The sequence below is a fragment of the Cygnus atratus genome, chromosome 15, assembly GCF_013377495.2.
Source record: "Cygnus atratus isolate AKBS03 ecotype Queensland, Australia chromosome 15, CAtr_DNAZoo_HiC_assembly, whole genome shotgun sequence".
Lineage (NCBI taxonomy): Eukaryota > Metazoa > Chordata > Aves > Anseriformes > Anatidae > Cygnus > Cygnus atratus.
In genome coordinates this window covers 16,201,820-16,226,675 of record NC_066376.1, presented here as the reverse complement: position 1 = coordinate 16,226,675, position 24,856 = coordinate 16,201,820, and the positions used below count along the sequence as shown (strand labels likewise).

The 24,856-nt window shown below is 45.2% G+C and overlaps 2 protein-coding genes across 2 annotated transcripts in view; one reads left to right on the top strand and one right to left on the bottom strand.

The window, feature by feature from the left end:
* The window catches only part of HAPSTR1 (HUWE1 associated protein modifying stress responses), an 824,185-nt gene that overhangs the window by 64,915 nt on the left and 734,414 nt on the right, over positions 1 to 24,856 (bottom strand). The window lies entirely within an intron of this gene.
* The window catches only part of USP7 (ubiquitin specific peptidase 7), a 75,066-nt gene continuing 56,259 nt past the window's right edge, over positions 6,050 to 24,856 (top strand). The window contains exon 1 of the mRNA XM_035548779.2: positions 6,050 to 6,554. Within this exon, the coding sequence (XP_035404672.1) occupies positions 6,470 to 6,554 (85 nt within the window). The 5' untranslated portion in view covers positions 6,050 to 6,469. The remainder of the gene's footprint in view (positions 6,555 to 24,856) is intronic.

Sequence of the window (24,856 nt, the reverse complement as noted above, 5' to 3'; positions counted from 1 at the left end):
ACAGCAATGTGCACAGGGGTTATGAAGCTGCAAGTGCATGGCCTGTTGGGGCACATGCTGGAAGGATCTGCCCTTGTAACTACATATGTGATACATGGATGGCCACAGCAAAGAAACCATCATTATTTTTTTTTCTAAACGCAAAGAAAGTAACAAAGAAACAAGCAAAACCCAGACCATGTAACTCATTTCTGCTTTAATATATTCACAGCTCACATTCTGGCTCTGACAGTGAGTTAGCTGGTGTATGACCTGTGGTGTACAACAAGTCACTTAATCTTTTCCTGCCCGTTTGTAAATATGGTGATCTTAAGCACCTCATCTCCCGTACAGAGAAGGAGTTGTATAGATTATTCAAACATGGCATTACAAGCATTTTGAGAACCTCTGTGGGTCAAGGCGCTTCAGCATAACAATGCAAGCTGCACGGGAAGCATTGGTTTTCTTACTGGCAGTCCCTATCTTCCACTAATAATGAATTCACTTTAAAAAGGGCTGTTGCAAGTATACCTAATTTCATAGATACTTTTCAGCTTCACCTTCTGCCTTCTACTCAGAGTAAGACACAATTTTTATGGCTAGCCTTATTTGATTAATTATAGTTGCACAGAAAAAGATGAACCAGTAGAGTACCTTCTATTCCTTATTTCACTATGGATGTAGATCACTGGTAACACTTAACTTCACAGTTTACTGTGTCCAACAAAATTTGATGAGAAAAAGGGATCATCTGACTTTTCAAAGATGGTAAACAGAGACTGGGTCACCACCTAGCAGCTCAGATGTAAACACACCTCTTTATAATAACAGGCTAGTTTTTAATGTGAAAATTAAACCTCATGGTTTTTGCTTTTTGTTTTGTTTTGTTTTTTTTGTATGTATGTCTTGACCCTGTGAAAGTCGTATGAAGGACGTGGCTTTGGGAATCGCTCAAAGTATACCTTAAATCATGTAAAACTTTAAACTGTGGGATGCATTCAGATGTAATGGATTTCCCACCTTTTATTATTAAGGAATAATGATTTATATATCTCCTTAAAATATAATTGTTATTCAGTTAAAGAGGAATCATCAAACCAAAGATCTCTGAATTGAAAAAATCTCTAAAATAGACTTCGTCATTATGTATTTTTACCCTATTTTCCTGTGAAAGCAGAACTTATGTTATGGCACAGTCTGCCTGTCTGTCAGATACTAAAAATAAATAAATAATGAACGGGTAGAAGACTGAAATATTAAGTACCTGCAAACTGTGTAGAAATTGCTGGCTAATTAAAGAATCACAGAATAATTTCAGTTGGAAGGCATTTCCAGAGGTTGTTGGATCCAGCACAGAGAAATACTGGGGTTATTGGGAGCTATTTGTCACTTTGTGGAAAGAAAAAAATACAAAAGTCCAGAGTTATTGCAGGATTTTGAGGGTTAGAAAATGTGGAAAATACGTTCATAGGACATGAGATGCTCTCCATCCCACTAGCTGTGCACCAAGTTGTTGCAGTTAAATACATGCACTGCAGCCAAAGAAATTACTCAGTTTTTGCATCCAATTCTGTACCTTTAATGACTTTTTCTGCCTATTGCCTTCCTGTCTCATGCTCCAGCAGCCTCATGATTATTTTCTTCCCCACACTCAGCCTGAAGGTGTTCACAAGAGCAGCTGATCGCCCGCTTCAGCTGGAAGGTCTCTCCTCAAAATTGTCTGCACTAATGTAGAGTGCTCGGGACGCTTGACTCTGGCTCCCTGCATAAGGTGCCCGGGGATCCACCTTTCACTCTCTAGATGCAGTGCAGTATCAGCAATGTGGCAAAGCACCAAAAGAACCATGAACAAGGGAATGGAGAGCTTCTGGCAACAGTGAGAATATTTTCACTTACTTTTATCACTGTAGTACTAAGTGTCTCTGATCGTGGAAGAAGCAAAACCGTGAGACCAGAAGCAGCTGCCTGAGTGGGGAAGGCAGCCTCCGGCACACTTTAACTCATAACTTTAAGAGTTATAGGATGGTATAACTGTGCATATGGTCCCACGAGTGCAAACTCAACATCCTAAGGAAGCATGTTGCTGGCACAGGGGCACGTTTGCATTAATATATATTCATCCAGAAACATGGCAGAATAAGCTGCACAAGTGGTAACCCCAGTTTTGCTGGTTTAGTGCATCTATATTAAGGGTGTGCGCTGGTGTAATTGCCCTTCTGTCATTACACAGCTATAAATTTCCTTAATTATAGACATGGCCACCTGCATGCATTATGGGGCACCATAAGTGGTGCTGGAAGTGTAGAGCCTGGCCACGAGAGGACGTCTGTGCTGAAGCCAGGGCAGCAAACAGAGCCAAGCGGGAGGCGAGATGTCCTAACTCAGCTAAGGATCCGGGAGGAAATCAGCAGACTGGCACAAGTGCTCCTGGTCCAGGATATTGTGCCATGGGGCAGCATCCTCCTTTCCTTCAGCCCAGTTTGCTGTGGTGTTCCCCTCTACAGTTTACCCTGTGGTGGCCATCTGAAGCCATGGGTGGCCACTGTGGCCACCTGAGGCCTGCTGAAGACGACGTGGCCTTTCGGAGCAGGGGGCAGCAGCAGGGCAGGACAAAGCCTCCCCGACTCTGTGACAGCCAGGATCTCACCTGGAGGGCAGACAGGCAGCAGAGACACAGGGCTGCCTGGTTTGGTGCTCGGCCTGGCACTCACGCAGCCAAACACTGGCTTGCGAGTATTTTAAAAATAAACAGACCGAGTTGGATTTATTTTTAATTTCAGCGAGGCTCAGGAGCAAGTCAGCTTCACGAAGTGAAGCCCATTTCTTCAATGGCATTTTAAAGATGATAGCGCCTCTTTAACTTCATCTCTCATTACGATGACTAATGTGGAGGGAATGCCGGGAGGCTGCAGCCTGTCTGACAGCCCTATTGACCCAGCCAGTACAGAACAGGGAATCTCCTTTGCCTACTAATATACAGCTTGGGCCTGGAGGACAAAATCCTTTGCTCAGGTGCAGCTTTACCAAATTCCCCAGTGCTTTGTGTGGGCATAAGGGCCAAGAGGGACTGGATTAGCTTACAGGATAGAGGCCTAAATTTAGACAAGATTCAATAAGTGGGAGTAGGAAATGAAAGGAAGGAGTGAAAAAGGAAGGACAAGAATAAAACTGATAGCAATGGATACATAGACTGTATTCATCACGTCCCCACTCGTGATCTTAATTGTTTCTTTTTCTTTTTCTTTTTTTTAGTATCAGTAACCCTTGTCAGGTGTTTGCCCACCCTTCCACATACGGAATTTACCATCAGAACTGCAGGAGACAGGAATCATCTGCAGAGGGATGTGGCTGTTAAAGATGGGGAGTGCAGTGCAAAAATGGTTTTCTTATGAAAATAAGAATTTATTAGGTATTTATGGAACAGCTGGATAAATAAGTGATTGGATATCACTGCTGAGGTAGAGGCTAAGCCAAATGCTGGCAGCGATGATATGGACAAGCGGTTACATAAAAGGTGACCATTCTTTCCTTTAAAGGATGGAGCTTTTGTGTCTTGTACTGGGGAGAGGTGAACAGCAGAAAGTTTCAGAAGGGAGTGGCAACAGGCCAGAAATACTTTGCAGAAGTATGCCTCATGTAGTTGGGATAAAATGTTAGCATATGTTGAGATCTGGACTTCACCTTAGGCTTGGCAATTGATAAAATTTGTATTTCCTGTCCAAAACCAATCAAATCGCAGTGCTACAACCACTGGCTGGCTGTGTAAAATGCTTACCATTTATTTCAAAAATGCATTTGAGATGATTATACACACAAAATTTATTCCCTCTTAAATATGAGTACCCGAATCAATTTTCAATAAATTTTTTTTACTTATAGCTATATTCACACAATGTAAACGATATATTTTCAACTGTTTTTTTTTTCTTCAAAACATTACAAGATACTTAAGTCTGCATTGTATCTGGACCCCGAAAAGTTCACTTAAATTAGAAATATACGGAAATGGCACTGCTTGATTGTGGCATTCTTCATAAGCTGACTATGCATCGTCCAGTTGATGACAAAAATTCCTGCCCCTCTTCCACACTGCCCTCTCCACAGCAAAGGATTTGCGCAGATGCCTTTTGCCGATTTCTGCTCCCCTAAAACAGCAGGAGAAGCCAATGACTTTGGAAAACTTAGCTGCCTGAAAAATAACTGAAACTGAGAAATTTTCGTATGTAAAAAAAATGTTTTTAATGCTTATGATAAATTAGCTTGACTGTCTTTAGGGACTTGTTCCTAAACAGTGAAATTGTTTTCCTCAGTTGATCCTTGCTTACAACCTCACTGTCTGTGGCTGAAGAATCAGGTAATAATCTGTAGCTATCTCCTCATTGTGACATACTCGTTCATCCTGTATTGGGAATCACTTGTGGAGGAAGGACAGAGGGATGAGTTTAAACCTGCATACGATTTAGGAGGTTGGAATGGAAGTCATTAGGAAAGAGCAATTGTTCAAGGAGGTAATGATAGGGAAAGGCTGCAGTGTGGAATTCAAAGTTTAGGACAGAAATGAATTTCAGAAATGAAAGATCTGTGCATAAATCTCTGTCCTAAACCGGATCCCATCTCCCTCTTTATTGGAAACCCGGGTTTTGTAGATTTCCATGTTTTTGCCCAGGTCAATATCAAGTAAATGCTTGTAAATGATTTTTCTTTAAACAGCTTTTGAGAATTGAGAGGAACAACAGGGAACATCAGAATGTCCTATTTGGAAGGCAAACTATCAAACTGTTTTTAAAAGCTGATCTTCCCACTAGTATCTTCAGCCTCCATTATTTTTCCACTTTCCAGCTCTGGATTTTTACTACTTAAGGCAAGGCTTCAGATGTGGGACATTATTTTCCTGTCCTGCCCACCCTGCAGACTCCTGTGTTGATGAAAAGGGACCAGCTGGAGCCCAGACAGACTGGGTTTGTCCCCCAGATTGGGTGTGATTTGCTCATTTTATAAACTGGAAAAATAAACAAACTTGTAGATCACTTATCCACTTGCAGTCAGAGCAGCACTGTCTGCTAGGGTACATTTTCAGTCCCCTCAGGAGGCCCAGTCTTGCACGTCCTGGGCATTTCCCTTCAGACTATCCTCCTGCCCCGTTTTCCCACTACCGCGAATTAAATACTGCACTGTTTAATACCACGCGTTACTAAGGCCCTCTCTGCAGTCTCCCACCTACTCTTTCATACCTAATTGAATTTGCTTCCTTCGTCGCTCTAGCTCTGGACTGGCCAGGCATTATCTATTCATCTGCACCCTTCCCTGCTCTTCCCAGTGTACAAAAACCTAGTCCACGGGAGGGGCTATCCCCCACACAGGGCCCATGAAAAGCAATGGCACCTAGGCAGGGAACAGCCTTGTTTACAGGATCTCTCCCGTGCCTGTTCCCCCGTGCCGCCCCCAAACACCCTTCCCCCGCCTGCCCGCTCTCCCCACGCATCGCAGCCGGATCACCCCGGCCACGGCCTCGGCCACAGCTTCCCCCGCGTGCGGCCGTGCCCCGAGCTCCGAACCCCGGCGCCCGGCGGCTCCCCCGAGCCCCGGCGGCCCCGAGATGCCCGCGGGGAGGCCGCAGCCCGGCGGCAGGCCCTGCCCTGCCCTGCCCGGCCCGGCCCTGCCCTGCCCGGGCGCGGGACTGCGCGCAGGTGGCGGCGGCCCGCGGGGAGGCCGCGGCGGTGGCGGCGGTGCCCGGGCCCCTGTGGCTCCGCCTCCCCGGCCTCCTGCGGCGGCGGCGGCGGCGGCTGCTGTTCCCGGCGCGGCCGCGGCGCTGCCTCCCCCTCCCCGGCTCGCTGGGCTGCCTGCCCCTCATGCGGATGTGACATTTCACGGCGTTTACCGCAGCCGCCATTTTGAGGCACAGAGCGCTGGCGGCGGCCGAGCGGCACCAGCGCGCCGGGCCACGGGCGACGGGGACGGCCCGCGGGCCAGGAGCAGCGAGCCGGGCGGCGGCCAGCGGCGGTGCCGGGGCGCTGGGGGGGCCGGGAGGGCAGAGGAGGGGCCCCGCGGCGCCTCCCCGACTTCGCAGCGCCGGGGACACCTCGCCAGGGGAGGGGGAAGCGCCGGGCGCAGCCGCCGGGCCCTGACTCCTGATCTCCCGGCCCCCCCCCCCCTCCCCCCTCCCCTCGTCCCGGTCCCCTCCCCTCCGGCCCCCGGGGAAGCCGCCACCCCCGGCCGGTCCCTCCTCCCCACCCCTTTCCCCCGACCGGGTGCCGCCGCCGAGATTGGGCGAATAGCGAGCAAATACGTGCGCGTCTCGCTGCCTCCTCCGGCTGCCCGCTCCCTGCCCGCCGGAGCCCAGCCGCAGCCCCCCGAGGCGGGTGCCCAGTCCCGGCCGCTGCCCAGGCCCCGCCGCTCCTCCGCCCCTTCCCCTCCCGACGCAGGCCCGCAGCCCCCAGCGGGAAAGGCCCAGGCCGTCGCCGCCGAGCCCCAGCCCCAAGCCCAGCCCGACATGAACCACCATCAGCAGCAGCAGCAGCAGCACCAGAAGCCCGGGGAGCAGCAGCTGAGCGAGCCCGAGGACATGGAGATGGAAGGTAAGGCCGGGGCCGGGCCGGCCCCCGGGCCCTCTGCTCCGCGCCGAGTTTCCCCCCCGCTCTCCCCCAGCCTCGCCGCGGGCTCCCGGGGCTCCCCCGCAGCCCCTGGCGCAGCGCAGCCCGGCCCCCCCTCGGGGAGCTGCCTTCCTCGGCCCGAGCCCCCCCGAGCCCCGGTGCACAGGCACCCGGCCCCCCGGTGCACAGACACCCGGCCCTTTCTCTCCTCCTCCGCAAACATGGGCGGCCGGGGCCGGCCGTGCTGCGGGGCCGGGGGAGCTCGGGCGGGCGAGTCGGCGGCGGGAGGCGCTGAGCGAGGAAAGTTGAGGATGGGAGCAGCGTGCGAGGGGCTGGGGGGCGGAGGGGGAGCGGGGGATTGGGGGCGGGGGGGGCCGGTCCGGGAGGGGCTCGCTGCAAGAATGCGAACCGTGCTGGGGCGGGGGGAGCGGCCGTACGGCAGGGGGCTCGGCTCCCTGGGCCGCCTGTGCGGGGCTCGAGGCTCGGCGGGGCGCGCAGCAGCGCTCGGGGGGCACCGGGAGCCTCCCGCGTGGGTCGGGGGATCCCGGGGGCTGGGGGGCGGGGCAGCGGGTCCCCAGATCCCTGCAGCTTGGCGGGGGTGGGGGGGGGGGGGGGGTCGCGCTCCCGCGGAAGGCGACGCCGCTGCCCGGCGAGGGGCTGGGGAGGGCAGCCCGGGCCCTGTTTTCCAGCGGGGCGTGGGGGGCCGGGGGGGGGCCGCGTTGGCCGGGGTTGAATGGGGGGGGGGGGGGGGGGTCCGGGGCCTCCCCGCCGCCCCCCTCGGGGCGGGCTTGAGCAGCGCCGGGCCGGGGCCGGGGCCGGTGCGGGGCCGCTCATTGTATGCGCGCAGCCACGCCGCTCGCCATTTTTAATTAACCCTCATCCCGGGGTTATTTACAGCAAACGCGCCCGGCCGGGCCTAGCGCGGGGTCGACGGGGGCTGAGCGCTGCCCATGTGTAGCGCCCGCGAGCCGCCGGCCCTCATCCTGCACCGTCATGCAGTTGCGCCGCGCTCATAAAGGAGGCACTGCGTGTGCGGGCTGCTGCCCCGCGCCGCTCCCCGCCGCTCCCGAGCGGTCCCTCCGGCGTTTCTCGCCTGCTGTCCTTGGGTTTTGTTTTTCTGTTTTTTTTTTTGTTTGTTTATTTGTTTGTTTTTCCCTCCCTCCTTCCAAACTACGAACTCGGCCCCGTGCAGTTAGTTCGGGCAAATAGCACGTCGGGGGTTCGCTTCGTCAGGAAGGGCAGGCACGGCTCTGAGCGTGCCCATGGGGTTTGGCTTGGAGGTCAAAATATTGCCTAAATCTTGTTTAGGGTGGCTGGCCATGAATGCACACGTTTTGTTTTAAATATTTGGATTAGCAGTAAGGTACATGGACACAGGGTATTTCACTTGTGAACCACGGAAATTGACATAGCAGATGTATATTTCTACTAAATAACAGGCCTGGAAATTACAAGTAGCAAAGGTGTTTTGGTGGAAGTTGGTCACAGTAACTGGGTGGTTACCTTTCAAGATTAAAAGGTCATTACAGGAAGCCTTGCTTTTTTGAATGTAAATCTCTATTTCCTAAAATAATAGCTAAAACCTATTTGCTATTGGAGTGATTTTTTTTTTGAAAAATCTCCAAATTGGCAATTATATACTCAGTGACCAATACAAAAGACTTTTAAAATGCTTCATATTTGTTTTTGTGCATGCATACGCACACGTTAACATTTTGTGGGATATATTTTCCAGCAAACTTTGATAGCCTTTAGCAATCTGCTTTCTCAAAATCCTTTTCAAGTTCATAATACTACTGACTATCTGATGTTTTTATTTTGATTTTTCTAGGGGCTTGGTGTTCTACCATGCTGGGCACACTGTGAAATGCTGAACACCTTTATTCAGTTAAAGGTGTCCTGCACCTCTCAGGATTGCATCCCCTCTGTCAGCGGGGAAACAGAAGCCCAAAATACACGTGGAAGTCCTTCTGATGGTCGTGCAGACCTTATGCTGCTGGCCACCTCCTTTGGAGGGGCGAGGAAGGAGTCTGTGTACATCTGCACAGCATCCCTGGGAATGCAGTGTTGCCTCAGAAGTCTATTTGTGATCTATTAGGCTGCACTCAGCTGATTCAGGGTGATACTATGAGCTCGCTAATTTGTGAGAGCTTACTGACCTGTCTGTGTGCAAAACAAAAATTGTTCAGCCTTTGGAGGCTCTTTTTAAATGCTTTTTTCCCCCCTTGAAATGTGAAGTTTACCGAATTGCTGAGATAAGGTTATTGCTAACTTTTAATAGAAGTAGATGTCATGGGTATATATTCTGTGTGAAACAGTGTTCATCATCTTATGTATGGGTGTTCATGCTTCCATGGGAGAGATGTTTTCAAGCAGTGAGGAAAATATTTAATAGCGTGTAGTTAGCATAATTTTAACGTGCATAAGACAGTGTCAGATGCCATTCTTCACTGAGTGATCACACTAGATTTAGGAGGTATGTGAAGAATGCACAGTGGAAAATTGCACTTCTTGGCTTCAAGCTATGTGAAGGCATGCTTGTTCTCTATACGCCTATACTAGATGAACAATTTTAATGAATAAAATAACTATCAAGCAGTAATAAAAGCATGGAATTAAATTCTCCAGGATTAAGCGGATATGATATTCTGAGCGTCTGCTCTCTTGTCCAGGGTTTTTCTCCCTTCCCTTTCCCTTGTAACTAATGTACTCTTCATTGATGATCTTGCGGACACTGTAAGTGAGAGTAGTGTGCCCGGGGCTGTCAGGCTTCAGGAGTGAGGGAGACGTACCCTCTAGAAAGGAAAGCTGCTTAATCTCTGCATCATGAGCTAAAGAAGCGATGACAGCCTTGATAAGGGGCAGGTATCTACTCCATACGACCATGTGTGATACAGGCTCACCTTCTTCTGATTTAGCTAGAATAATGTGATGGTATGAACCACCTCCTTGTATATTTAGTCTTCCTGTGGATGTTGTGTTTGAAATCAGCTTTAGCCTTACTAAGGTACAGTGGTAGCGATGCATGGACAGAGAAACTCTGAATTTATGAGAAGTGTAGGAAAACATTTTGTCCCTTCAGCTGAACACGATAGCTTCCTTAGCTAGAAAACACAGCATTTGCTGCTGCTGGTTCTCTTCTTGTGTCCTTCCCCAACATTTGTGCTAGCACAACTTCTTGTCACCATAAAGTGATTGAAATAATTTTTGAGTCATTGAAATCATTGAAATGATTTTTTTTTTAATGTAGCTTCATTCTTTTTAACTTGGTTCCCCCTGCAGCCCTGTTTAGTGTTATATTAATACGGTGAAGGTTTGGCATCGGGATGGGAAGGAACAAGAAAACTGTCACCTCGAGCAGCCTATCTTTACCAAATTATGTCAGTAGTAATGGATTTTGCCAGCACCCCTCAGCCGCTGCTGCATAAAGCATGTGATTCTGGTACAGCGGCTGCCTTTGCACTGAGACAGCCTGGGAGTGCGCACGTTAGCCATCGGTGCACAACTTTGAGATAATTACCCTCTCAATATATTAATTTAGTCAATTATTCCACAGCATATTTTATTTGCTTATATACTAAATAAGTTTAGTGGAAAAAATAAATACTAGTTTTTGTGTACTGAAGGTAGGGTACATAGGCTGCTTTATCATGCAAAAAATTAGGGCTGTTCAGTTGCTGGTGAGTTGCTCTGTGAGGTGTAATTGAACCCAAATCCCCCTACGTTCTGTATGCCTCCTCGGGAACTTCTTTGCACAAATGTGTCTAGTTGAGCTTCAAAGAACTTGGCTTAATACAAATCTACAGTTACGTATTTCATAAAGTTCTTTCATTGCCTCCATGGAAAGTCTCATTTGCAGCTTAATGACTGGAGGTTTCCCTTGTTTATAGTTTGAATTTGCCTCTTTGTAGTTTCAGCCTCTGCCTGTAGTTGTATACATATGTATGTTTTGCATTAGGGCTGTTTCGTTTCAGATGTAGCAGGCATAGTGTAGCCCTTGGACGCGTGGTGATGGGTAGCTGGTGTTGCAGGCTTGTATTTTCCTTGTGCAGCCCTGCATCCTCCCTGGTGCTGCTGTCCTCTGAGCGTTTCCCTAGTTAGGCTAGTGTAATGTTGAGATTTGGATTCCAGGTGAAATGATGCAAGCTTTTTAGAAAGGAGGAGATGTCTGTGTGTGTGTGAGAAAAGTTTAAAATCGCGCTTTTTTGCAGCGTCCTTGCGATGGCAAGTTTGCGGCCCTTGCTGTTCATCCGTGTTTTGTTGGCTGCTCTCAGCACTTACTGGATTTCTGTCCCATTGTAGCAGATTGGTCACAAATCCATAACACTTTTTTTGCCCGTCTTCTGAATAGTATTTTGTCCTCATTAGTGTTCTCCATCCCTGTCGCTTTGGTATCAGCTGCTTACGTGATACAGGGCTCAGTCCTTTTCTTGCCTGCCCTGGTGTGCCTTGCTCCTGAAGGCCCGTATCCCTCTTCCCTGAGCTCCTCCACTGTCCTCGGCACTGCTTCCAGCCCAGTGCTGAGGAAGGGGGCTGTACGTTTGGAAGGAGAATACGCAGGCCAGGTTCATCATACGAACACGGGTACCTGCTTGTTTATCTCTTCTTCCTGCCCCCTCCCCTCTCCAGCCTTCATGTTTTTCCAAGAAATGGATGATGCTCAAGTGAGGGGTGATAAAAGCGCTGATGCAGCAGACAACAAGCAAAATTAAGTTAATTCTGAGGTTATGGCTGGAGTGAAGAACCAGGCCTGGTCTCTTATGTCCTGTAATGATAATGTGTAGTGCCTCTGGAAACAGCAAGCCTGGCCTTGGGAAGTGGCATGTGTTGCATCCCTCTCGGAGAGCTGCTCCGTGCCAGCTGAGGAAATGGCACGGAGGGGACTTTAGAAGAGTGCTGACTATCTCTAGTTCTCTTCTGTGCTTTCTTTGTCAAATAAGTGCTTAGTATGCTCTCAGATCTAGTAAGTTTTCTGTGAAGGAGAAGTGAACTAAATCAAGTAGTGGTAAATGCATGTAAAATGCAGAAGGAAACAGGTAGCGCTACTCAGGATGAAGTAAATATCAATACGTATCAGACCTCTTTGATACAGTACATACCAATACGTATGTATTACGTGTGTAATACTCCTTGCTCTATCCCAGCTGTTGCTTACTGCTGGTTGAATTCAGAACAGACGTAAAATCCGCTGCCTATCGTACTCGGTCGCTGTATTAAGTGATGGAGCAAGTTGTGTGTGTAAAAGCAGCGTAGCCCCGAACTTTAAAACCACAGATGGAGATGGTTGTTTGAGACTAACTGAATCGGTTTCAGAGCTGCAGAATAATTTATCACAAAAAATCTGCGCAGTGCATCCAGCCTGTGGCAGTTAAACCAGTTCAGCCAGTACATCTTGCATGACATCATTCAATATTTGGGCTAAGGGTGAAAATGAACTGGTTTAGAGCTTGTGAAGCACCCACTTTTTTGTTAAATGATTATACATTTAAAACGGCATTGTTTGCTTTAGTTTGTGCTTTGAGATGTCTTAGATGAGTTGTTTTAGCTTAACTTTGTATCTCGTGGCTGTAAAATGTTGATTGTGAAGGAGAAAAGTATTGGGTAGCTTGCAATAGAAGGTATTAGTAAACTACAGCATTTTTTTCTTTTCAAACACAGATGTAGGTATATTAGTATATATAGAAAATCTGTTACGTGCTAGTTTGATGTAACCAGCAGATTAACATTTAATATAAAATGCCTTGGTGGGTAGATTGGGGGCTGTAGGCTCGTTACGTTATTTATCAAGTTATTAAATACGCAGGGTAGTTCTTAAAAAACTTTCTTTATTAGTACTTCAGATATTTAGTGCATTTTGCTCAGATAGTTTTAGTATTGTAGCCTGATACACTAGCAAAAAGCTGTATGTTCAGAGTAAAAGTGCACATAATCAGTGGCAACAGCTGTAGCATAATGTATCCGTGCACGGTGTTGCAGGTTTGAACTTAACACTTGCATTTCAATATTTCCGCTAACCCTCTTTTTCACCTATGCTTACTGATTGTAGTAAAACAAGCTCTGTGGGTTTAGAAACGCTGAGAGATCAGAATGGGTTTTGAATGAATTGCCAGCAAAATGAGGAGTGGTCAGCTTGGAAAGCCCGTGTGTTTCTGCTTTATATTGCGTACTTTCACTAGGTGGTTGAGCTTTTGTCAACCAGAACCAATTCAGCTGGAAATAGGTGGATGGACGTTGAGAACAGTCAAACTGTACTGAATATTTGCAGTTTGGGGAAGGCCATTTCACTCTTTTACATCTCGCCCTGTAATGTCTAGGTGCTCTTTGGAGTACTTTTCAGAGTACAAAAGCACACGTGAAGACTGGTTTGTGTTGGACTTAATGTGCATCCAGAATAACACAGCTTGCTTGTTCAGTGTAACAGCATGCGTGTATTTGTCAAGCAAAATCACTTAAAATAGCATTGAATAAAAAGATGGTAAATTTTGGTAAAACTAAAATCCTGTGATGTAAGCAGCATAGCATGTCTCAGTTTGGTTTTAATTGGTATTTGGCAGCTGTTTTAAGCATTAGTGCAATAAGTCATTCCTGACCCGTTTAATTGTGAAGATTTAAGCAAAGCCATGACAGTTTGTTGCACCAAGCATCTCAGGAGGATGGGACATTCAGCATCAGCAAGTCCAGTTCTCCTTGCCTGCTGCCATGAAGCGAGCTCTGGAGCACTGCCCTGCAGAGATGTGCTGGGAGCATCCCTTGGACCTGGGAAGGGAAGGTGCCAGCGTCTCAGCTTGCTCCTGCATGGACGTTGGTGTGTGAGGTGGTCTTCCAGGTGGCCTGAACACCTGGGGTCCCGCATCGGAACCAGCACCTTGACAGCTCCAAAGCGTATTGCAAGCCAGTGGAAGACAGCGTGAGTAAGGAGCTGAAACGTCCTGTGAGAGGAAAGCTCCAAGCAGGTCTATAGCAGTTCAACAGCAGTTTGCAGCCTAGGAGATAGGGTTAATATTATTTTTTAAATGCAGTCAGTTTTTTTTATATATAACTCCATAAAAGAGGTGGAAAACAGAACTTTTGTATGTTAAGGGGTTGATTGTATTCCTATAGGATTTGATTTAAACGTAGAAGTCTGTGAAAATTCTTAATGCTATTTTTCCTAATTTCCCTTTTCCTTCTGTAAATCTGAAAGGATGTGTAGGAGTATCATTGATAATAGTGTTTGCCATAGCTCTAAGCTTGATCGTCTAGTGATTTCACAAGGTGCAACTGAGAGAGTATTCTTAAAAAATACATCTCTAGCTGTGCATGTGCGTCTTTATAAAGATCTAAGGAAAACTTTTCTTTAGGGCTCTGACTGCGACGTTATATGAGTATAACAATTGGATGGACTTCTTTTGAGCTCTGTTTAAAAAAAAAAAAAAAAAAGAATAGTTGTTTCCCCAGTAGAGATTTTGCTTCCTGTATTTTTCGGGGGTCTGTTTTCTAACATCACTGGCATTGATCAGCGGAACTTTGATGGAGGTTTGGATAAAAGCAGGAGTGTGCGAAAGTCTGTTCAAACTTAGTGGCAGTTCTACATTCCGAGTCTGCCTCCGTGAGTTAATATTCTTCCTGTTAAATGGATCAGGGGTCAATAGTGGATATTTCTTTGTTAAAATGACTAATTCTTCAATTAAGAAGGCACAGAATTTACATCTATAGTAAATGCATTGGTAAAACACTTAATATGCAGAGACATTATTTAAGAAATGATGGAAATTTAGGATATTTAGGAAATGATATTTTTAAGAGTCTCGGTATAAGATCAGTGCATTTTGCTTTGCCTTGATAGGAAGTTATTGGTGTGAATCTTGCGCTGAGGCTGTGGGCAGGATCTCACCTCTAGGCCATGCGGTGATCCTTCTGCACTCCTGAGCATCTCCCACACGGGACTGGTGGTGTGTCTGGGCTGCTCTGCTCCAGGGAGGGTGCTTTCAGCTTGTGTTCTGCACCTCTCCGCTGCACTGGATGTGGGGGTAACACATGGCTGTGGCTTGTGCTGGTATGAACGGTCTGGTGTGCAGGTCAGGTTGCAGGACCAGGAAGGCTGGCCGCCCTGCTGCTGGTACCTGTATTTTCATGCATCACGGGATGCACGTCGCTGTTTTGTCCAGAGGCTGCGATGCTGCCCATCACTGATCCCGTTCCTGTTTGGGTGCCGCAGCCCCTGCGACCAGATGGGTATCTGTGTGGAAGTGCACTTAGCTAGTGCTCTGCAGTATTTCAGCAGTGACCTGATGTGGTTTTTTGTCTCACTGCTCTCTGATTATTGGAAAAGAATGAAGAGGTTCCTGGCTGGGAAATGATCAGTTGCCCTTTTTCTTCTTCTTGCCTAGAAATATGTTTTGTTTTGGGCAGTCAAGGCACAGTTGGCAGTCCTGGTAGGCAAGGTAGTTTTTGCATCTTCTATGTATTTGTTTTTTTTCAAAAACAGAAGCATTACATTTGGAGGTAGGGAAAAACTTGCATTCTTCCTTCCTGCCTGTAAGCCCAGGCTATTCTGCTCCAGCCAGCTCCTCGTGGTTGCTGTTTAATAGTCATGCAATACATCTCAGTTACGTACTGCCAGGATATTTCTGGTAACTGTAATCAGCTAACAGTTTTTAGACACAAGTTTGCCTTCACAGTATGTCTTAACTATTCTATTTAGATAAATGGCTGTTTTGCTTCTGTTATAGATTTTAGAGATGTCTAGACGCTCAGATGCTGTTATATAGGTTTACAGGCTTCAAATCTGAAGACAACGTGAGATGTAATTTTTCTTAAAGGGGATTTTGAATTCTGGATCTGCACAGGCTGTGTGAATGCTGTTTAATTGTTCATTAAATCAAGCTATGGAAAGCTGGATTTCCTTCTTCTTTGGGAAAGAGCTAACCTGTTCTGAAGAGTTGTTCACCTGGTCAAGTGTTACTTAATGACATTGAAGGTCGAAGGTAATTTCTGGAGGAGAATAGATACTATTCACAGTTTGAACACAGAGGTAACTCAAGTGCGTCTGTAAATTATATGAATTAAAGAATGGGTCACAAACCACATGCAAAACCCTCCTTGCTAGTAGCAATTGCAGCAGTGGTGTTTCACAATTCTCTTCTGCTTTCCTTTCGCTCTGCTCATTCTTCCTGTGTGGTTTTCAGCTCCTGTATTTCAGTGTGACTGTTTCAGATGCTACTTGGATTTCAACCCTGCACCTATAAAGCGATCACCTTAAAAACTAGTACAGTGCTGTGCAGTATCTCAATCATGCCACAAAGGTGGTAACCATAAGCATAAGTGCTTTTTTTTGTTTGTTTTTTGTTTTTTTCCCTTAAGGTGTCCTTACAGCTGAGGAATTAAGTAGCAGTTAAATCAAACCGGAATCTGCCAGAAATAGCAACTTTGGTTTTTTTTTAAGCATTGTATTTTAAAATCTCGACCACAGAATTTGATAACTGCTTGTTTCTTCAAATGTGTCACTTCAGTTTCATACTGATTTTAAGATACTTTATTGTTCTCAGCAGATTTGTCTTGTTCTTCAGCTTTTGTTCATCAGCTTATGCTTTGGCTTACACCCTCTGCCCTGAAGTGTAGCTTCCGAAGTAGGAAAGGGTTGGCACGGGAGGGATAGGATCTGTTTCGGGAAGGGAGTATTGGGGTTCCTCTCTGGAGGAAAGAGTGCTCTGTAATTCCTCTGCCTACCAATGGATCTCTGCTGGGGAAGGCATCTCTTGATCTTGGTAATGGCACAGAGGGAGGGGAAGAACACGTGGGAAGTTGTGCGGAAATGGATCTTGTTTCACCTACTGCTGCCCATAAGCAGCCCCTGATCATCCTTGTCTTTGCGTGCGGAACCACAGCGTGTATCTGCAGACCTGTAGTCTCAGCGTGAAACCTCAGCTGCAGTGCTCAGTGACCTCTTGCTGGGTTAAGAAGACATTTCAACTAATTCTTTAAGACCTTTTGTCAGCCTTCAATATAACAAACAGAGAGGTGTTGACACTAATGCAGTGAGAGACCGTGCCTCCAATGGTTCTCATCAGCAAGAGTCTGCTGGTCATCTTACAAAAGTACTTCTGCACTGGAATCATTTGTATAAATGGACCTTGATAACTTGAATCCATGTTGAATCAACATTTAGATACTTTGTGGCACCTGTGAAGAACAAAACCCATGTGGAATCGCAGTACTGGATTGATTGCAATGCAGAGTAGTCAAGGTCTGAGCGTGAGCCTCAGTGTGAACACATCCTTCTGCGAGTCGAGCTACACTGGTAGCACTGAATTCAACACAGAGCACACCATCAAGGCCCATTTCTTCAAAAATGCCGTTATTGGTACCTAACTTTTGCTTAAACGAGCACGGCAGAAGCCTGCTCACAGTTGGTAGAAGTGCATGCCTCGCTGCAGTCAGCGACGTCGAACATCTCCTGTGTGCAGCAGCAGGTCCTGTGCAGCTGCCCACCGGACACCAGTGTCTGTAAGGATGAGGAGCCCAACCCAGTACTGGGCAAAAGCTGCAGGGAAAGGTTTGGATTTTCATCTGGGCACTAAACCTGACTTTTTTTTTTTTAAGATTACTATTTACATGCTACCGGGAGCCAGGAGAAGAGTTTGTGTACAGTTCATGTTGACCCTCCTGCAGAGAACAGGTATCTTCTGGAGCAGTGTTTCACCTCTACACCTCTCTTTTGCCTCCTCACTTGCACTGTCACAACTGTTTGGGGGAGCACGTGGTAAGTAAGCTGAATGAAGAGAATGAAATTTAAAGTAACTTCCTTATTCTGGGTTTATTTTTAACCTAGCTCAGTTCACTGGTCTAGCTTATTGTTTGGCCTCACAAACAAGTGGGCCAGCCTGACTGAGGAGGCAGGAGAGGGAGAGAGAGAGAGAGAACTCTTAAGCTGTTGATAACTTCCATAACTTCTTTAACTTTCCCAAGAACCTTTGTTTGACACTGGGACCTTTCTCCCCCAGTAAATGCATTAGGAGACAGGGCTGTAGCAAGGTTACAAGGATGAGTAGCAGATCAAAACTTAGTTCTTACTGCTGACACCTGGTTTTACCATTACAAAAATTGAATGTTGTTCAGATGCGAACCACTTCTGGGGATGAAATTGTTCCCATTATAGGTCTGCTTCTGAATATCTTCCTTTTTTTTTTGCACAAGGGTATTCCTTGGAGCTAAAAATACTCCTGAATTCTCCAACTTGAACATACATCCAAAAGATCTTCAGCTGTCTCACCTATACTAAATGGGTTACTATTTTTAGATTAAAGTACATATTAAAATCTCCAGCAATCACAGTGTAATATTTGGGAAGGAGGGAAACCTCCTGCCCAAGCCAGCTTTTCTTCTGATACAGTGATTAAAAAATTTCAAGGTCATATTCAGACCTGGCGTTAGTGCTTACTGCGGCTTTTCTATGAGCCAAGCTCTCTGGCCAGCTTAATTATCCTCATCTAAACAAGACCCGCCAGTTTCTGAAATGTGGTTGGATCGTACAAGTTTGTAGCAGGCTGCTTAGAAGATTTCAGAGTTAAACATTTTTCATAAATAAAGAGGTTATAGGAGGAGATGCATGGAATTTTGATCATTTAAAAGTTAATTTAAGTATCTTTTGCTGTTAGTACCTTATTCACAGGTTAGATTTGGGAATACAAAACCATCTTAATGCTAGACTGGGTCTAGTTAGTGTAGCTTGAGTAAAATGTTGGCAGAGGTTGACTAGGCTAATGTTCATTTTTGATCTCTTGTTTTAAGATACCTTGAAATGCACATTAAGCACCTCAGCTGCATGCTTTATTAAATCAAAGGGTAGGCTTACAGGAAAAGTATTTGAAATTTTGGCAGAATACAACTCTGTAAATAGAGATGTTTTTTTTTCTAAGACATTTTTTTGAAGCTATTGGAATTGTTGAGCAATTAATGGGTCATTTCTGCCCTAAATATCGGAGTGCTGTATACCATGAGAAGCTAGTTAACTTCTGAGTGTTAAACCCATTCTTGGTGGTAGTGTTGCACTTTTGTTTTCTATATCATGCTCAGAAATTTGATGGGGGGCTAATTTGGTAACGTGGCTCTCCAGCTGGGGATGCCTTGCTCGCCCATAGCTGCCTGGTGTGCAACACCAGTTAACCTGCCCATCACCCTGCTACTGGCAGCACTCTTTCCTTGGGAGCAGTCTCTAAGCTGGGTGAATTGTTCTGGGGATGGCAGAAGCCTACTTTAAGCCACTGTATCCTAGATGAGGGTGCATTGGGAGAACAAGCTCCGAAAATAGGTCACTACTTTGAAAAAAATAATTTTGGCCTAAATCCTGGTTGAGTTCAGAAGAGTGCCTGGCGAAGTGGGCAGCCTGGGATCTCCTGCTTTTATTTTACGGGCAGAGTACCGTGGTTTTGGTGGCAGCCCTGTCTAGATGCTCTTCAGACCCGAACACAGAAGAGGCCAGAGGGGTATCAGTTCCTTTTCCCCTGCTGCCACTCAGATAGTGCCTTGATCCCCTGCCAGGCTAGGAGTGGCATCTGTGCTCAGACGGATAACACAGAATTTCTAGCGCTATAGAAACCCAACTTGTCAAGTTAACATATTTAAAAGACTCTTGATTATATTGGCTTAGGCGTTAGTTTTCTGGGAGCTGGAACACTTTCCTCACCCTACCACATTTCTCTGCCATTTATTGGGATCTGTAACTGTAGGTCATGTGTTGTGGGTGAGGGTATGCAGCTGCCTCCTGGGTCTGCTCAGAAGTGTTCAGATTGTGTCTGTTCTATTCACCAGCAGCACAAGTTATTTTAAAATAACATTTTAATGGTAGTTCAATACCGGGACGTACCTGAATTATTTAGGTTTTTGGCCTAGCCAGGTTGTTTAACTATCTTGTGAGATTTAAGAGAAAATAAAAAAAAAAAAAAAAAGCTATAGTTCCACTTGTTGTAGTGGGGAGAGATGCATCTCCCATTCTCCAGGGCCTTACTGGTTATCTTGGATGCATTTTTTCAAGCAATGATCAAATATGAGGATTGGAGTTAGGCTGCTAGAGCTATACTGAAATGTAGGTTACTATTACAAGAAGTTTAAAGTACCAGTGTAGCCAGCAACACGTGCGGCTGCCAGTGCCAGCTCTTCTGGGGATGTGTGCATGCCTTGATTTCCACCGATCCTCTTGTCCTTTCTAATCAAAGCTCAAAAATACAATCTGGTCTCCAAAAATACTTAAATGACCTAGGACTAATGTGCTTTTTGTGTACTGCTTTCCTCCCCCCAACTCCATTTTCACCTTAAGATAAGGAATCACAAGGATTAGGAACCACGTAAGCAGGTGCGTGAGAGTTGGGTGTTGAGAAGCTCTGGCTGGTGCCTGGGCTGCTGCGGGGGAGCTCTGCTGGAAAGCTGACAAACCGAGTGCACCAGCACAGGAGCTGAAGGGTAGCGGTCTCATCTTTCGACCTGGATAAAGGATTCATGTAAAGGACAATTGCAAGAATAATAGTAGTAATAGTAAAATAATACTAAAGAAAAAATCTTGTCTCTGGTTTTACTCCTTGCTTGCAGAACAGATTGAAAAAGCTACTTCTTATCTGCTCCAATCTTTGACTTACTTGCATCTTTATTAAAATTGGTAACATAAATCAAATGAAAACTTTGTGTGCCCAGCAATGCTCAAAATGGTATTCCTTAAAAACAACAAAAAAAAAAGTACATTCAATAAACTAGATAGAAAAATGACGTATAAAGCCATCCCTAGAGCAGGGGTTGTATCCTGCAATTAATCCAGCACATGCAATGCTACCGTGTAACTGAGTTCGTCACTTAATACAGGTTCTTAACTTCCCACATAGAAGGATCCCATAATTTTGCCAGAGTGCTTTGGACACCAGTGTCGTGAATTTTAGTTTGCATGTGTGCAAATGGATGGGCTGGGCTGGAAGGGGAGGCATTTAGTGGGTGGATCTGGGACAACCTTTCTGGTTCCCCTGCAGCTGGGCTCCCACGTTCAAGTGGATGCTCGCCATGGAAGCCAAAGCTCAGGGGGACTTGGGAATCACTGGATCCGGGAAGGAAGGTTGTGGTGACTTGAATGCTGAATTGGACTGAGTGCTAGGAAATAAGTGCTCTTGCAGTTAAAGTGTTTCTGTTTGCCTGTGGAACTCATGAGGAGTTTGTTGCTATTGATATTTGCAGAAGAGGGAAGAATGAAAATAGAAGATGTTAAAAAAAAAATTGGCTGGGAACACTGCATCTATTAGGTAGGGATGATGGTAGGAGCGATAATAAAATCTAGAAACAAAGTGTCTATAAGCTATATTGGAAGGGTTCCCTTTGTGTTCTGGGGTCATGCATTCTGTGTCAATACTTAGCAAATATTTTAACAGGGCAGAGGGTGGCGTTGGCAGCGGTTTTTTTTGATGAAGGCACATTGTTTTTGTCTTGGATCGTGCAGCGCAGTACTAGTGGGCAGGATATCTCTGTGTGCAGCATGGTCCTTGTGATGGATGACTTCTCTCCTGCCATACAACAGTGTATGGGATAAATCCCAGGGCCCTGCTAGAGAGGCAAGTTCCTAGAGCATGATAGACAGCCTAATAAAATCCAAGAGATGTCTGGTGTCCCACAAGTTATCATTTGGATGTTTAGAGCCGTCTCTTGTTTACCAAGACTATCCAAGCCCAAGTGAGACATCTGCTCACTCATTCTTTGTCTCTCTCTTCTTGTTTTTGGGGGTTTCTTTGATCTTAAAATGTGCTGAAAATGCATCAGGAGTAAAGCATCCACAGGAGTATTAAAATACATAAACTTAGCCTTATGAGCTAGAGCAAATCAAACGGCATGTGTGTTTATTTCTTTATTTTAACATTTTAATGGTCAAAGAATGTAGTAGGAAAAAAACAAGTGTATCTGCTAGGTAAAACTGTAGACAATGTATTGTGTCTGATGGGGTTAGTGAACAAGCTTAAACAGGTAAAGAAAGGCTTTCCTGTTACATGTGCACAGATGAATTTCCTTTTGTGTAGCTTAGCTGTTAAAAGTATGCCATTGTTGTGTTACCACACCAATAAACACAACATATTGCCACTTACAAAAACCCAGGTGCTTACAAGTAGGTGAAATAACTGAATATCATATCAAAGGGTTTGCTTTGGCTGGTTCTTTTGCAGGTCTGAGTGCTCTGCCCCAGAATGCAGCTTCTCCCCCCAATAACCTCCAGCAAAAAAAGTATTCTCTTTTCAGCCTCAAGTCTATCTTAGTTCTTTTTGCCTCTTATATCTTCTTATTCTTTACTGCAAAAGCATAGCATGGCACATCTTTTCCTTGCAGAAATGGAATAGAGTATTCCATAGAAATGGAAGAGTATTTCACTATGAATAAAAGTTGCAGCTAAACTATTGCTTCTTCTGCAAATTGACTCTCTGTAATCATTCATAAATCCGTATCTTACTCTGACTTTGACCCATAACATTTGGGTATATTTTCCTTTCGTTTTGCCAAACTTGAATGTAATGGCATTCAAATTGGAGCTCTTTGCTTCAATTCTGTTAGTTCACGGTGTTAACAAACAAACAAAAAACTTTTAGATAAGAAACCTTCAAAGGATTCATACTAGTTGTCGATGTTTTTAATGAACTTTATTTCTTAAGGAAGATCTCTTAATTTGTGTCCTGACTGCTTCTGAAAGGAGAAATAAATCCATGTAGATTCTTAATTGAATAATACGTTGTTTAAAAATAGAAAGTGCCAGGAATTTCATTCTGAACAGTTTGTGGTATACCTCTCCCTCTGCATTTGTTTCTCTGTCCTCTCTTCTGATCAGCTGCCTTGCCCTGTCCTATGCTCACCGTTTCTCCGTTCCTCCAAGGAAAAGTGTTGGGTTTCCAAGTCATGGAAAAGGAGTCCAGGAAGAAGAGAGGAAATGAGCTGAGGATCCAGTAATGGGGAGGACTGGAAAAAATAAATCTGCTTTTTCATGCTCCAGGGGTATACATAAAATACTGACAGCATTTGTGGGATAAAAGGTATAGCTAGAAGTGTAAGTGACCTAGATAGATCAAAAGAAGAGTGCGACCAGTAAGGGTTTCTTTACCAGCGGTGCGTGAGCAGTCACCTCGTTTGTAATGTCTGATGATGACACAAACCACAAGTGATACATCATTCAAGAGGAAAATAAAGGGTGGGGAGAAGACTTTTGGGACTTACGGGTTTCCTGAGACAAAGGAAGAACCATTCATCATCAATAGAATAAGGGACTTGAGATGCAGCTTAATTTGGTGGTGATGTTTGTACCAGCTTCTTGCCAGAGGCAAAGCAGGAAGGCAGTAATTAATTTTGGAAGTCCTCAAAATTTGCTTCAGATGAGTGGTGCAAGCAATGGAGCAAAAATAGCAGTAGTTAGGAAGATTTGCCAGAAAGAATAGAGTATTGAGATTGGGAGTGTATTTGTGGAATTAGGGTGTTTTGCAGAGCATAAGAAAGATTTAATTCAGTGGCTGACACGCAGTAGTCAGCTGCTCTAAAACACATTTTCAAGTCTGTTTTGTTGCCTTTGTGCTCTGAGAGTGGTTGTCCAGAAAGCTATTGAAATACAGTCTGAGGGCTTGGCTCGCGGAGCAACAAATGAAATATGCAATAAATAAGAAAGCAAATACACAACAAACGTGTAAGCAGTAAAGTATAACTCACTCTTCAGAATGCATTTTTGCTCAGCAGTGTGCTAGTTATACTCATTGCCCCGTGTGAGGTGACTGGCTTTTCAAGGAAAAAGGATGAAATTTGTGACCAACTTGGTATTCTTTCTCCGTTCTCAGAGAAAACTAAACTAAAGCTTTATCGGGATGGCTCTGAAGTAAAGAGCTAAATGCTCCTCAGCATGTGGCATGGACACTTTGAAATGCTGCCTCCAGTCAGCTGGAGGTACTGAGAGGGTGCTGTAGGTGGAGTGGGGTGGCTCCTAACGGAGGGAAATCCAATGCCTGTCAGGGGAGAAAAGGCTGTGGAGGACACGAAGTGCTCTTAACCTTGGAATGGGTTGGAGAGAGGGTTATGAAGAAATAGTTATTTGGGGTTCTGACACATCAGGGCATTAATGAGAGAGCTGCAATATACAAGAGCCCCATCATATAAAACAAAGTCCGTCTGAAGCATCATCTCCCCACCTGTCATTCACTTGGTTGCACTGCAAGGTGAAATCTAAATTGCATAGGTGGACATCCTCATTTCTTGAACGTCTCTCTCAAATTTCTGTTTCTAATATAGTTTTTTTTTTTTTGCACGATTTGCATAAACCATGTATTTTTGAGGCTTGCAGCTGCAAATGATACTGTATGAGGTGTACAGTTCAAGAAGCTGTGTCTGTGATAAAGAATCACTTTAAAAAATGATTGCTGCTTTACAGGTGTTGCAGTGTTTATCAGTAGGCATTCTTTTCATTCTTGTTTGTTTTCCAAGATGCTCGATTTTTGGAGACCTAAGTTTAGCTGTTCTCAGCTGATGCAGATACGGCAGTATTTCTGCCTCGTTGATTTCAGTGCGTTTACGTTAGGTTTTGGAAGAGAAAGCTGGCCTCAAAATGTCTGCACGGTCGTGCCTTTTGTGTACATACATTGTTTTCTCTAAAATACAAAGTATACTTCTTTTCCAATTGTGTTTGCTTAACTAATATGAGAACTTGGCTATGTGGTCCTGTGGCAGCTCTTTGGCACCAGAACAATTGGTTGGATGTTTAACGCTTGAGTAGTCAAACAGGAAAAACTTTTTGGTCACTTCTTAAAAGTTTTCTTATGTTTTCATTCAAAAGGGGGAAAAAAAAAAGACTTCAAGTTGTTGACAAAAAAAGCGATAAAATTGTCAGTGGAGTGTTTAAGTGAGAATTAGAAAATTCCTGTCCTGCAGTCTTCTACGAATTCCTCTGTAAATAATGGAAGCCAATACCAACAAGTCCTTACATTTCTGCAGGAAAGGGTTTTGGAGCTGTGGCTTAACTCTCTTTGTTTGAAGAAAGGTGTTCTTCATGTAGATAGTATGAAATAATTAACGTGGTTTAATACTGATTTTGGTGCCTGCTAGTGTTTGGATGTTTTCAGTGTAGCAAATTCCATTTTTGAAGCAGTAAGGAGAAGCTGACGTTCAGAACGCTTTCCAGCAATAACCACCTCTTTCTCAGAGCCCAAGTAATTATTTGCCCGCATTAGCGCTGCAGTGGAAAAAATAGGTTACTGTCAGAATGAAAGGGAAAATCAAGTTTAAATCTTATGTAAAAGTGAACGCTGAGCAAAGCCTAAACT